We start from the raw sequence: 15,008 nt of genomic DNA, 5'->3' as shown, positions 1-15,008 counted from the left end.
TACTGTTAGTAAATCGAGGGCTCATAAGAAGAGAGGGAAATTTCGAACAACTGTATACGAGATGAAAATCGTTTGTGAAAAGGCTTGATAATTAGATATTGAGGAATTAAATCTTTCTTTGGTTCTTCTGAACTGAACGGCTAAAGTTCGCTCCTTTTTGTGTCAAAATGGAGGGTCTTTCTGAATCATTTGCGGCCAGTTTCACCGTTTCCTCTGACCCAAACGACACCGCAGCGCCTCATCCGAGGTAAGCAGAATTCAGCACAACTTGAGTATCCTGTTCCTTCCAAGTTAAAGTCTATCGTCATAAATACCTTAAAATTCGTCTAGGGGGTTTGGGTGTGTGAGAATCGAAAAACTCCCTGCCCCATTTGCAAAAACGAGACTTTAAGAGCTTATCTCAGACATTTGTATCCTTGAAATACCATCAGCATAGAACTTGGCTCTCCACATCCAGGGTAATATGTAGAGAGTTCCCCCTAGTCCCTATACCCCACCACTGTCCCCTGCCCTCTCCCCCCCCCCCTGCACCCTCAAAGAGATCCCCTAAATGAAACAGTACACCATAATTTTCCTAGGGAATTACCAGTAAGCTATTCTCTAGGCTTGAAGTTCAGCAGTGGGTGTTTGTGTTAATGTAAACATGTAATTTATAATTTTGTTCATCCAAACATAAACGTTTCATGAAGTCACTATAAAGTTTGTTGGATGTTGTATTATTACCGACTATGATAAAGCCTCTAATACATTGACTTAATGGCTACCTCTGCATCAGTGTAAAAGGAGATTCTCACTTAGTAAAACATTAACTTAGTTGCTACATTTGAGCTGGTATAAGGGGAAATCCTCAGAAAGCTGGTAACACAGTGACTCCTTTCTATCTAAAATAGGAATTTTGGAGACTGCTCTCTGTTATTTGTGCAAAACAGACAAGGAAACATTAATCCATCTTTTCTGGGAATGCTCAGTAGGGTTCATTGTTTTTTCCTTTCATTTCATTTGATATCAGCCTCACACATTTTGGATATCTATGAGTGTTTAGGTTTTAGCCGGAGAGAAAGATGATATTTTAGTAAGCCATTGTTTGCTCCTCACAAGGTATTATATTTATTGCTGTAAATTTAAGAACATATCTCCATCTATCAGAGAATATGTGCAAAAGCTGAAATATAATTTAGAAATTGAAAAACAATTATCTATCATGACTGATTCACAGAATAAATTTCAACGGAAGTGGGACAAAATACCTCATGCACTATGATTGCTATATAGTTTGCAGGCAGGCTCCAAATGTGAGGCTGCTCGCAGGCTATCTCTTACTCTCCTTATGCTGATTTTAAGCCTCTGAAAATCAATTTTTGCTAAACACTTTACTTTTGGGTTTTTTTTTCAAGCTCTTACTCTTATCAATCCCACCCACAATTTAGCCTTTTTGTCTTTCGTAGCTGTTAATTTTTTGTGAATGAGTTTCTCTTTTTTTTTGTGTGTAAATGATGTTCCTCTAAATATGTGTGCATTATCACATTGTACATAGTGTAAGTAGAACAATGTAAGTAGCTTAAATATTAATTGTATCTTAAGAATACTGTAAGTAGTGTAATGCAATGTATGTAGAGAGCCCCATGAAAGGAACCTTAATGTAGTTAATGTAAGTATTATGTTGTAAAAAAAATAAATAAATAAAAAGTAACACAGTGACTTAAAGGCTACTTTTGCATCTACGTAAAGGGGAATTTGTAAGATAGCCAGGAACACAATGACACAACAGCTATATTAATCAACCACAATATGGTGGGTCCACAATCTGCACTGAAATATTCATGAGGTAAAAGAATGACCATAGAAACTGTTTGGTGCCATAGAATTTTAAAAATAGTGGTTTTTCATTATTCTTTGTTTTGAGCCACTATAATGTTGATACTGTGGTTAACTGAGAACATGTCTTGTATACGTGCATGTAGATTTATGTTGTTGCTGCTATGACTAAAGAAAATGTTCCTGAATGTTTATCATATCTGAGTTGTTGTAATAGTAAGAACTGACTACATGTACTTGCCATCAGGATGACGCAGTATAAAATGAAGCCCAGCAACACCCCAGATCAGTTTTTACGTAGAAAAAGAATGTTGGAGGAGCAGAAAAGGTATGTTATGTCTCTATGGAAAATGACCGAAATCATACACTATACATGCTGTGATAGTAAAGTTATGCTTTTCTTTAATCGACTATCTTTTCATGCATCTTCACATCATTTCCAAGTTATATTGACTTCATGTAATCAGTTGATGTGGGAAAATGTATTGGTAATGTAGTGTATTGTACTATATTTTCAACCGTATGTGATTTTGTACTGTCTATTCTCAGACACAGGCGAGATTATGTTAACTATGCAAGAAAACTGGTGGAAGGATCTTTAGAAATTGAAGATGTTGAGATAGAGGTAAATATTCTTTGAATTGTTATTCATCTCAGTCTTATCCATTTCTTTGTCATTTGTTTTATTGATTATTTTATCTGCCATTCACTGTAAGTTTTGGAAATGGTTGCACACTGTAGGAGATGGAGTTTATTGAGGAGAGTGACAAGAATGGTAGGAGAAGGCATAAAAAGAAGTTTAATCCTTATGCATATCAGGTGTGGCTACTACACTTAAAACTGTTAACATCTCAAGTTAAGATCTCTTTAAAAGTATGATACACTTTACCTTTCTCCTATTATGATTAAAATTTTTCAACTCTTTGAAAACTTCTAATTTTGCTCAGAAACCAAAAGTGATTCAGTTTCAGACCATTCTAAATATGTTTTTTATATCTTGCTCATAGTGAAGTTAAAGAAAGTCATTCATTATCTCTTTCCTTTGTCAGCTTAATTATTTTTTACTACATGGTATAGATTAGGATCAATTTTTTTGCACAGTAAATTGATTTCTTTTTTTTCCTCCCTTTTGTTCTCCTTTGTGTTAGTTGATGTTATCAGAGTGGCTTGTTGATATCCCTGATGATTTGAAGGAGGACTGGTTGATGGTGATTTGTCCAGTGGGCAAAAGGAACCTTGTTATTGCTGCAAATGTAAGTTAACTCTTTGACACCCAAGATCTCATTAGTAATTCTCCTTACTGTATGCCATACAATTCTTATGATACTAGCTCTGAGAATTTGGCACTGGATCAACTAGAAAATCCTCAAACTTATATTTTTCTTTATTCTTATAACCTGTCTGATTGATGTTGTATTGATAAATTATTGTAAGGAGAAATTCTGTCTTGGTCACACATGGGAGTTAAAAGGTTAAATTAAAATGAACAACTTAAAGTAGCTTTCATGTGGCTTTCTTCACCACATGCTTCAAAACATTAGCTCTTCTACGTGGTGTGAGTTGTACCTATTAAAGATTTGAGGTCCACTGTAGCTCACAATTTTCAGTTCACAAATGATTTTGGGGAGTTGATATCTGTAAAAAAAACTGCCTACCATCTCATAAGAAATACTACTGTGTGTAACTTTGTTATGTGACCTGTAATAGTTTAATTTTCCATGTATTGTAAACAATACAGGGATATACTGCCGCATACACCAAAAGTGGCTACAGAGTGAATAAGTTTTCCTCATTGCTGCCAGGCGGAAGTCCAAAAACTCTCAAACCTGGAGGTACAAAAGCCATTATTCAAGTTATGAGAACAATGGTACAGTAAATAATCTGCATCAATATATCAGTAGCTGTCACAATTTTTTTGCTTTTTGGGCATCAAGTATGGTGTACTTCCCTTGCTCAATGTACTTGTTATTTGCTTTTAAGTTCTCTTTGAGGTGGAGGTGTCAAGGCTATAACTTTAAGAGTTTAATTTTCTTTTCCTTTTGTTTTCTGGCCTTATAGTCTCTTGCAATCAGGAATGCATTTGATATCAAATAATGTGAAGCTTGTATTAGTATATATTAAGTACATGAGGTAATTGTATAGACTGGGTTTGCTAATCAGAAACCTAAAACTACATACATGTACATATATTTATACACTTGGAAATTATCTGTTTTATACATAGATTACACCATCTTGGACTGTATCTTCAATGAACTCACAAACACATTCCATGTGTTGGATGTTATGACCTGGAGAGGTCATCCTGTGTATGACAGTGAGGTATAGCACATGTAGCTCTGCATTACTACTGATAAGGCTCATTATTTTTTACAGTCACCATTTGTAGTTAATTTTGCGATCTCTGATTTGTAAGCTGTTGGCAACCTATCATGAAATGCATGAAGGGCTAGCAAAGGGCTAATGCTTGAAACATCAGCTTTGAAACTCTTTATGGTGACCAATTTACATTATAAACTCATTTGATGAAACCAAATTACCTGGTGACTAATATCATTGTTTTTCTTTATCATTTTTCCATCTTTCAGACAGATTTTAGGTTTTACTGGCTGCAGACAAAGCTTCAGGAAGAGCCATTAGTGGCACAAGTGTCAGGTGACAACCCAGTAAGAGAATTGGAATTTATTGGTCCACCCATTCAGGGAAAGTAGGAACGGTGCTTTGAACTTAATTCCAGACCTGATTTTACATGAGGGTTGAGTTTGAAACTGGAGTTTGACCTTGGTCTAGGCTTTCATGTGTGGATTACTGGATTTTCTCTCTCCACAAAAACCAACTTCCAATTTCCATTTTAAGCCAGAATCAGAGTATGAAGTCCCATTTTGAGGATCCCATGCCTTTGTTAAATTACATTTATATATTTTTCATTTATTTATTCATGTTCTGGTGGAAAAAGCACTGTAAAACAAATAAAAAAACAAGGTGAAATTTTGAAAACTGGTAGAAACAAAGTCAAGAAGGAAATCCTGAGTTTGATGCATGAGAGCTCAATCCACGGAAGACACACTTTAATTAAAATGTCTCTGCTCATCATTTATCAGTACAGGTTTGTCAGTTTGCATCATCATCCTTGTCGTGCCAGTTCCATTAATGAAGCTTTGAGCAGTGTCACGTCAGTCAATGAGGTAAAAGAAAAAATAACGTCTGATCAGGAGTAGTGTCTTGGAAATATTTCTGCCACAATTATTTTCAAGCAAATTGGCAAAAAGGGAAACACAGAAGATCATTTAACCCACATTTTTTTTGCTCCAAGGTAGTCAAGTGTTAGAGCATCATTCACGGCATGAATTTGAATTGAAAAAAAAAAACATCTGCAATCTTCGGTAGAGTGCTACACTTGATCCTATAAAAGTGATGGACAAATAACTTCTCTTTACGATACTACAATAGATATTGGAGGGAACAGGTAAGGAGAGTAGACTGACCTATCAGCTCAAGGTTTCGTTTCTTGACATATGCGTCAAATTATGGAAACTAATATGCAAGGAAGGATGGAGAATTTATAAGTACAAAATTACTCACAAGTCCATGGAGGTGGAGTGGTTGATGATTTATGTAGCATTGTCTTAAAATAATGACAACCTCTTAATTAGCTTAAAGCTGAACAGTTTTGACGAAGGAACGGGCAAAGAGGGGTATCTCTCATTATCCATTCTCATGCTTTATCGGTTTGACATTGAAAGCTTTTAAAATGATTTTAGGTCGATGGTTTGTTGTTCTTTCACAAGAGGACGCATTACACTTGCGGGAGAACACCGCTGGTTGGCTGGTTAAAACCGTACATGCTTCCTGAAATATTGGGGCTCCCTGTGCCAGATACATTCATGGCAGGGGTTCCTGCGGTAAACAAACTCACTTTGCTGAAGTCGAACAAGGAGTTACGAGACAGCGACGAGGAAAAGAGGTTGGCGAGAGAGAACTGTGTGTTTGAGGAGAAAATGGACACTCAGTCGTCCCTGAAAACAAAGAGAAAACAGGGACGAAAATATGCTTCTGAAACTGGTGCAGGAATGGAGGTGGAGGAAGAATCAAAAGAAAATATACAGCACGAGGACAAGAATGAAAAGATGGAAGTTTCGAAAAGAACTTCTCGTCGAAGAAGGCGTAAGAAAGGCGATCATGATATGGATGTGGGTCAGACTGACGAAACAATATCTTGAAGTCGTTAAGACCTCTTAATTGCAGGCATAACTATTAATGAAGTAGGCTTTCTCGGCGATCCTTTTGAGTGCAAATCATATCGTTTCTAAACATACGGACGAGACCAGGAACCGGTTCCTCAGTGGCTGAAACAAGTCTAGTGAAGCCAGAGCCTCCCCAGTCCTCCCACGGTTATACTTCATGTTTTAGTATGGATCGTTTAACGTGGCCATTTTGTTGCTTCGTCTTTTTCCACACAGGAACTATTTCTTATTTAATTCAGTTTATTTTTTTGTGCAAATACAAATATGCCCTACATGTACGTCGGGCTTTGCTTGTCCCGCGAACACAATGACGGAAAAGTACTGCTGCAATTTTCTCTCCTATAACGAAGAAGTCATTTCAGCTCGATAAGAAACAACCGTCTGCTTGACTGAGCAGACTGATTTACTTGTCGTAGTGAAAATATAATAACTGATACTGTGAGCATTGTTGAATGTATTTCGTCTATCATGGGCAGGGGGTAATAAATCAGACCGTTGAACTTCTTAGCTTTGTTTCAGCAATGGCTGAACTTCTTGGTTGTGCATCAGGAATGGTTGAAACAGCCATCCATCCTTTTTCTCCTTCGTGGCTCTCAACTCTCTTTAAAGGGGCTTTCCAAGAAGCCAAATTTTTCGCACACTCTTCTGCCTTTTTCACTTCTTCCTCGGCTTCCTTCTCTCTTCCAAGATAACGCAAGACAATCGACAAGGTTTGGTATGTGTGAATCAGCTCGTCGTGTGTGTCTAATACTTCCTCTTGTAATTTAGCAGCCTCTTTCAGGTAATCAAGGGCACTAAAAAGATGAAGCAAATTAACACTAAGCTCTTTCGTTACTACGCTTGCCGTCTTTGTTGTGGTGAATTTCCTAAGGGAAAATCATGCTTCATGCAGGCGCAAAGAACATGGCGCTCATGGTTAACGGCAGAAATCCAAGTTCTTGTTGCCAAATTCGGCTCTGTGTACACCTAAATAAGTGAAAATATTTGAATTTCCTTTGAACAAGAATTGCTTCCAATTTTTCTTTCGTGTGGATTCAAGGATCGAAGAGAAAATGGGCAAAACCGGAGTTCAGATTTACTGTAAGCTGTTTCCATCAACATCATTCTGAAGTCATTGATGATGGTTTTTATATCTTATTCTAACAAATATCTCTGTTTATATTTGTACAAAGATAAAGCACAGAAAAAAAAAAACTTTTCCAACACTTAAATTCCATTGTTCCTTTAGGTCAAACAGTAGCAGTCAAAGTTAGAAATTACGTGTTGGAAATGCTAAGAAAGTCTTTGTCCTGGAATTCCGCCTTCGAGTCAATGTTTCGTGCTGTTCTACACACTTTTAAAAGAAAGGAATCAGTTCAATGTGTATTAAATATAAGACTGTTACAGTGTATTCTTTCACCTTTGGTAATCTCCCTTCGCGCTAAACGCCTCTCCCAGATCGTAAAGAGACTTTGCAGTTTCCTGATGTTGCCCCAGCAGTTGCCGTCGGAGGTTTACTGATGTGCTGCTGTATTTGATGGCGCCGGCGTAATCACCCAAAGCGTAGTAACTGTTGCCAATCCAGTTAAGTGTTGTTGCTGTGAAAGGATGATCTCCGAGGTTTTCTTTATAAATAGGAAGCACAGAATCGAGTCTTGTTTGAATTGCAAGCAAGTGGTTCCGTTGAACCATTTGAGAAGCTGCAAAAGGAAAGAAAAACGCAAACTTAAATGGCACATTGCTGTACTCATCTCCCATTTCTTTAGGTTTTCCCAAATACCCACTTGCGAAAACTTCGTCTGGCAGCAGAACTATTTTAGTTAGGACTGTATATACTTTGCGAATAATAGTTACAATGAAAATCGTCGCGCAAACACGAGCTTCATATCAGATCCTGCTTTTAAAACATTCAGCCTACAAGTCATGTTATTTGAAGAAAGCAAAGGTGATACTTGGCTTCTGCAAAGTTTCAATGCATCTCGAAACTTTGAGGTGTTGTGGAATACACGTGGTGAAGGTGACATTTCACTTTTTTTTACTCTCAAAAGTTAAGTCTGGAAAATTCCTTGAGGGGGGAAGTTTCTTAACACTGTGGTGCTATGTCGGTGAGGGAGTTTAACATGATAATTTGTTTTTTTCAACTGAGTTGATAATGCACATTGGCTACTGTGAGATTTTCAAAGCTAGAGGCTAAAACTCTTTACGGTGGCCAATTTGCATTGTCAACTCGGTTCATGAAACAAAAATAATCTTGTAAAATTATCAACCTGCTAAATCGTTTAAACAAGCCGCTAACATGACTTCGTCTTTCCTTTTGTTTGATTTCTCCGCTCTCTCCCGTCGTAATTTTAAGGCTTCTTCCAGGTGTACATAGCCTTCTTCAACACGCCCCTCGCGAACGCAACAGAAACCAAGCTTACTTAAGCACTGGGCCCGGTTGCTGTTATTCACGTCATTACGTTCTGACTGGATGTCATTCGCATCTGACAGCAAACTCTTGGCACGATATAACGCTCTTGAGCAAATGAAAGGTGTGCATGTACAACTTAAAACTATGTTCATTCCGATGTGCGTTAGGCAAGCACTGTAAAGAGGCATGTCGTAGCGACAACGATGCGCGAGCTTGCAGAAGAGCGACTCGAACTCCTGCCTTTTCATCATCTTTGCAAGAAATACGGCGGCCTTATTAAAGGCATTGATGCACTTCTCCCTTAAGCTTTGTTCAAGCTCAGGATGCTCATCTCCACACCACGCCATGGCCTCTCGAATGTTTTCCTTCTCAGCTCTGTAATGTTCAATCGCACACTTAGAATCCTTACTCAAAAATTTACGGCAAAGGCTAACGGCCAAATCACTGTAGTGACGAAGGAAGACTGATTTCGCTTCATTGTGGTCGGGCATCAAAGAAAAGAAGTTCCTTATGAAAGGATGAAGGGAGTATTGACAACTCTTTCTGTCGAAATGAAGGAGGCTGCTTTGCTTCAGGCAATTTAGATGTGTCTGAAAATCGTGTCCGACTGATGACTCAAATGCTGTTTGGAACTGTTCTTGCGTGAATCTGTACGGAAATGTGGAGAACATGACAAGAATCTTCTGGTTCTCTTGACTTAGCCGTTTAAAGCAGATTTCCAGACACTTATCAATGCGGTCTTCATTTGCCATAAATTCTGGGTTCAGTTCTCTGACGAGATCACTAGGTGAACTTGAAGAGAGTCTCTCAGTAAACTCTTTCGGATTTTCCCGTTTAAGAATGAAGAGCACAGTGCAAATTATCAGAGGAATACCGCCACAAACTCTGACCAGTTCCTTGATCAAGCTATCGTCTAGATTACCGTCACTCTTTGTGAACAGAGCAGCTGATTCTTCGTCATTAAGCGGCCCTAAATCAATAACTTCGATTGGGAAATTGTACGTTTCTCGAGATGTGAGGATCAGTTGAACGTTTGAAATTAGCCCTATGTCTTTTAAAAAGGTAAAAAAGTCATCCTTCGAGTATTTTCCACGCATTTTTGCACAGTACGTTTTGGATTTCAGTTCTTGATGGAGTTCGTTGACACTTATTTGATTCTCAAGATGCATTAAGTCGTCGATGTTTTCAATGATCAACACCACACTCTTCTCCTTAAAGTAACAGATGCGATGAAATACTTCAGTTACTGCGTCTTCTCCGTGAACGAAGCCTAAAGCCTCAATAATTTTGCCTGCCAGATCTTCTACACAGGTAACATTACGGGGTTTAACATAGGCGATAAACTTTCCTCTTTCGATCATCCTATAAGCGACCTCGATTACCACCGTTGTTTTTCCGTATCCAGGTGGTGCCACAATTTCAGCCGATTTGTTTGAAGTCAATAGGGTTACAATATCTTCACAAATCTCACTGCGTCCCACTAGGCTTGTTCGTTCTGGCAAGAGCCCGCAGTGACCAGTTCGTATCGTGTCTTCTGCAACTGAAAGGTGATAATAAAAGAAAGGCATGCTAAATATACTCCAGTGTAGTATAAGGCATTGAAAGTGACTAGCAACAATTAACAGCACTCACTCTTGTTTTGACGAGTTAATAGAAATTTAAAGAAAACCACGACGGATTTGAAGGTTTAATGAGCAAAAGGTTTAACGGTGCTACTAATTACAACAATATTTCTCGCAACGCCTGTAAAAGGTGAATAGCTCATCTGAAAGCCCGGTGAACACCTCTTTGCTCTTCTGAAAATCGAGTACATTCTGTAGAAGGCATTTAGGGACCTACAATTGTACACGAATTTTAAAACCTCTCTACTTTCAATCTCTGTATTGAACATTCGCGACAGTTTTACCTTTACTGGAGAGTGAAACAGATCTTTCCCCCTTGCGACAATAAGACAACGTCCTGCCTGTTGGATCGTTAATCGGCATCTCTTTGATGAGGCTATCGTGCAGTGAAGAATCCAGTCGTTCCAGGGATTGATCTGGAGAAAATTAAACCGACATTATTTCAAAAAGTAGCACAGAAAGTATTTAATTGTGGACTAAAGATGATAGATATTTTTGGGGCCTTGTGATAGCGATACCATTATCCTTTGGATAAAAGTAGGGAGGTTATCGGAAGTAGTTATCACCCCCATAAACTATGGTTGCCAAAGCTTTTAACTTATAAACTTTAAGTTCCTTGTCAATAATTTAGTATGTCCAGCCTGTTTTTAAAAAGCGCTAATTAAAAAAGCCGGAGTGTTTAAAACAACGAACATTAGATATAATTCTGGCCACGAGGATCATCTTTTACCCGATTTTCAACTATAAAGAATATTCCAGGCTGATTTAAAAGGAGAATCTTCACAGTAACTTCCCTTTTCCACTCACCCACTATATCTGGAAATTCCTCTGTTATGATTATAACTGCGTCATTTCGTTGGATCTTATCCAATGCCCTTACAACATCAGTTAAACAAGTGTCAGGGAATTTAGCGGCCACCCATTTCATCACTTCAATAGTTGGACTTGTTCTCTCAGATTCTCTCGTCATGCCCTCAAACTTTCGGATCTCGTCGTTTGGGATTTCCAACTTGAAAGCTAGGCTTTTCCAATTCTCAACGGCAGGTATTGTACGGTTGAGTTTATCCGCCATCGTTTGCAGCATCTTCGATCCAGGTATCATGACATCTTTCAGTAGCACTTCATCTGCAATAAAGAAAACTCATTAGTGGCAAGAAGGTTATCATCTACATGAGTTGATGAAAAATGTTGGAATTTAATAACTGCACAAAGATGTTAGATATGATTGAACAGTAAATGAACACAGGAACTGGGATGTAACGCCACCGCCGCGATATGACAGGATAGAAGCCCCGGCAAAAGAAAGATATGCATGAAGAACGATGAGGCGTCGGGTATGAATAGCATCACCCTAGACCTACTGCAGTCTGAAACGGACACTACATTAGATGTCCTGCATACGCTTTTGGAAGAAGAAACTCTTCCAGAGGACTGGGAGGGTTATAAGGCTTGTCATTAACGTCCGGAGAAGGTAACCTACACTTAAGAATTTATAGAGGCATTATCTTCTTGAATGAGTTATGCCAAGGAGGGAACACGCCGGGTACGGAAAAATGAAAAAGACAACAAAATATCTCTTTACTTTGCATCTAATCATATCTCAAATTTCGAATCAGTGGCAGGTAAAGTGTATGACGTACCTTCAAAGTTCTGTTTAGCTATAAAGTCTAGCAAGTCATGCCTGGTCATCAAACAAAGGGCGTCCACCACTTTCTTCAGCTTCATCTTTGGGCAAGTAGCTTCCAAATACTGAAACAGTTGGTTAGTCGGGCTTTCTACTGAAGGTGCCCCTATCTTCCAACATTCTTCCCTTGACACGTCGAATTTTATCGCCAGGCTGTACCAGTTTCCGAGAACCAATGATGTCCCATCTAAAGCTAAAGCAATTTTGTCGAAAATTTCCTTCTTAAGGGAAGTCTGAGTTTGTGGATCTCCCGATGTTATTACTCCTCGAACCTCTTCATGGTCATCAAAGCCAGCTGTTAAAACAAATGTTATCAGTGTCATGGCGTGTAATGTGAAGTAAGAGACGCTACACAATCAGTCCACTCGATATTTGAACATCACGCAGCCATGAATTCAAATATATTGAGATTCTTATAAAAGCCGTGGCACTTCGCCAGTTTTAGAAATGTCACTGATATGTGTTTTTAAGAGGGTCAATCGTGCGCTAGACAAACCGTCACAATGTAAATTCCTCTTACATAAGACTAAAAAAAACCTCCAAAGAGGTAGGTTTTAGAGCAATCTTTAGTAGGTAGACTGGTGTGTTCATACTTATCAGCTATAGATGAATCTTTATCTATTTTGAAAAGCGCGCTTACCATTATTAACATTATCGTTATCATCAAAATTGTTATTACTTCCATGATAGTCATCAATTTTGTTGTAGTTGGTGTTGATGCACATGTTTTATCACTACCATCAAAAGCTTTGGCGAAAAGATTATGTACATGGACAAACATATGAGCATGTTTTAACGCCAAATTGAGACAATTGTGTTAAGTATTTCCTTTGAATATTTTTGCGACGCTCAGGACAAAATGTTTACGAAAAGTTTACTATTTACTACGTGGGATGTTTAATTTTCAGTGTTGTCTGGTACCACTTTATGAACAAAAAATAATTTCCTTCTTCTGCTACAACGTATAGCAAAACCCTCTCATCTTGTATTAAATCTCTTACAAATAATCTTACGGTAATGAACGTAAGGTTTGAAAATGCGAACGAAGTTATTATACTTAGCAGGGGCATATTGGGTCAAGCAATTCTTCAGACCCATCGCATGCAAGCAAAAATATTTGATAGATTATAAAATTAGAGGTAAAAGACAACTGCATCTTGGTAATTAGTTACAAGAAACGGAACATAGTTACCATTTGTGAGCAGTACGTTCAGATCATTCCTATTAATCTGTGTCAATCCTTTTCGAAGTTGTTGAATGCTTAAGTTTGGTTGCTTGACCTCCAGATAATCAAACAATTGGATGGTAGGGCTGTGGTTACTGTACTGTTCCAATCGGCTAATTACAGCATCATCAACTCTCAGTTCCCGTCCTAACTGTGTCCAGTTCGGAATTAATCGCATTTTTCTGTCTAATAAGAGTGCCAACCGATCCATAAGGTCTCGTTTTTCCGCCAGGATGGTGCCTAAAGGTGATCCTTATTAAGAATATAAAGCGAAAAAATAATTAAATCGGTGTACGGATACACAAATTTAACCCACATACATCTCTTTAGTCACGGTGGGTTAGTAATGATTCCGACTAATTCAAATGAAGTAGGTCAAGCAAAAATAAGAAAAAAACCATAGCTTCAATGTCTTTTCGACAAAACTACGCCGTCTAAACCAATGTAAAATTTAAATCTAAACACATAAGAGTTAGGCAACAATATACAAGGTAAATCGGCCGATCGCTTTCGTCCTCATAGAGCTCAAATCCTGGCAAATCTCTAGTAACACTGAATGCAACAGTCGCGTCGTTGTGTTGTTTCTTAAGTTGATCATGATATTCCTTACTTTTTCTCCTTTGAAACCTTTCTGACCCTCCTCTGCAATTACCTTTAACCAATATTTGCATATTTTACTTAAGACTACTCTCTGCTGAAAAGTTGCGTGACCTAGTCTAGTCTCCTTTACTTTGATGTAACAACTGAGAACTAGTTAATCTGGTAACAAGTCTATCATGAACATGGGCGCTTGTTTAAAATAAAAAACATCAATGGAGGGAATACAATTGCCACGTAATAGATTCCTAGTCTGTGTTAATCATCCATAGAATTATTTCTTCCATGTATGCGCTCCAACAACACTTCAATTCGGACTGTTTACCTGGCAGTGTCACGGTAATGAAGTGTTTCAATTATCCCTTCGACAGCTGAATCTGTTTCTAAACTAATCGGTTATTTCAGTCCAACAGTCTCCCTTCGTCATCATTAGTTTTGTATAGTAACTTTTGCAAGGTAAACTGACCATTTTTACGATCTCAATTTCATTTCCACTCATGTTCCGCATACTCGACGAATGCTGATTATCGAAATGACCTCTACGTTAGGATCACTCGCAGCTTTGGCAAAGGCTGTGTCGTTCTTTTTAAAATCAAATATGAGCTGCGCTTGTTTTGAATCAATAGACCGGTACAAATTGAAAGCGAAAATGCCAAGAGTCCTTGATTTTACCTCGCCAAAAATTATAGTAATATCCAATTCCGGCTTCAGAAATCGGAAAATATTTGTACAACAGTGTTGTTATTCGTGAATGAAAGTTCAACCAAATAAATAAGAAAAACGCTACCTACCAGTCGAAAGGACAACATGACGAAAAGGATTCATGCAGTGCATGCTGTAAGCCTCCATTCCCGTGGGCTAATGAGAAGAAATTCATTCGAAGAAGGTGAAAGTTGTTAAGTCGAACGGCAGCATCAAATCTCCGTTATTGGCGGTAACGATTGTAGGAATCTCTGTCGAATATCCTACTGAATTAAGAGCAACCGAAGTGTGAAACCGCAGGTAATCCAAGCGAGAGGAATAGGAATAATCTACCGACTTAGATAAACGAGAAAACACGTTCTGGAGGATGATCACTTCCTTCATCACTTCCTTCAAAGTGGTTCGTCGGTTTTCAAGTAGCACAGTAAATCACAACCGGAGGGTACCCTATTCGACACACTTGCTTCGGTCCTTCGTAGGACTGCAAAATTGTCATGACAAATAGAAGCTGTCACTAAAACCAAGTTTATCAGAATCGACACAAAACTGTCAAAACCATTAAACGTTTTAGTCAGAATAAAAGGTCAAAAAAACTCCTCCTTTCCTTCCCCTTGCCCTCCCACCCTGGAGGCTTGTCATGATATGAGCCCGCGGTCAACATGGCTGGATCAATTTCCGAGAACTCGCACTTTCGCTATCTTGTTTAGGAAAATTTTCAATTATTCATATG

General features: G+C 38.3%; 2 protein-coding genes across 2 annotated transcripts; one reads left to right on the top strand and one right to left on the bottom strand.

Annotated features, from left to right (window-relative positions):
• Positions 1–37: 37 nt before the first annotated feature.
• On the top strand, positions 38–6,501 carry LOC131794719 (snurportin-1). Its single transcript, XM_059112262.2, has 10 exons — positions 38–247; positions 2,063–2,143; positions 2,365–2,440; positions 2,557–2,634; positions 2,964–3,068; positions 3,554–3,647; positions 4,040–4,137; positions 4,404–4,481; positions 4,917–5,000; positions 5,577–6,501. The coding sequence occupies exons 1-10, from the start codon at positions 168–170 to the stop codon at positions 6,033–6,035; spliced, it is 1,233 nt and encodes a 410-aa protein (XP_058968245.2). The 5' UTR covers positions 38–167; the 3' UTR covers positions 6,036–6,501.
• A 45-nt stretch (positions 6,502–6,546) lies between these two features.
• LOC131794718 (uncharacterized) lies at positions 6,547–14,770 on the bottom strand. Its single transcript, XM_059112261.2, has 8 exons — positions 14,368–14,770; positions 12,947–13,231; positions 11,711–12,049; positions 10,878–11,195; positions 10,355–10,486; positions 8,306–9,988; positions 7,459–7,738; positions 6,547–6,853 (listed from the first exon to the last, which is right to left on the bottom strand). The coding sequence occupies exons 1-8, from the start codon at positions 14,423–14,425 to the stop codon at positions 6,547–6,549; spliced, it is 3,402 nt and encodes a 1,133-aa protein (XP_058968244.2). The 5' UTR covers positions 14,426–14,770.
• Positions 14,771–15,008: the final 238 nt, after the last annotated feature.

The sequence above is a fragment of the Pocillopora verrucosa genome, chromosome 4 (genome assembly GCF_036669915.1).
Source record: "Pocillopora verrucosa isolate sample1 chromosome 4, ASM3666991v2, whole genome shotgun sequence".
NCBI classification, from domain to species: Eukaryota; Metazoa; Cnidaria; class Anthozoa; order Scleractinia; family Pocilloporidae; genus Pocillopora; species Pocillopora verrucosa.
This window is presented reverse-complemented; position numbering and strand designations above follow the sequence as displayed.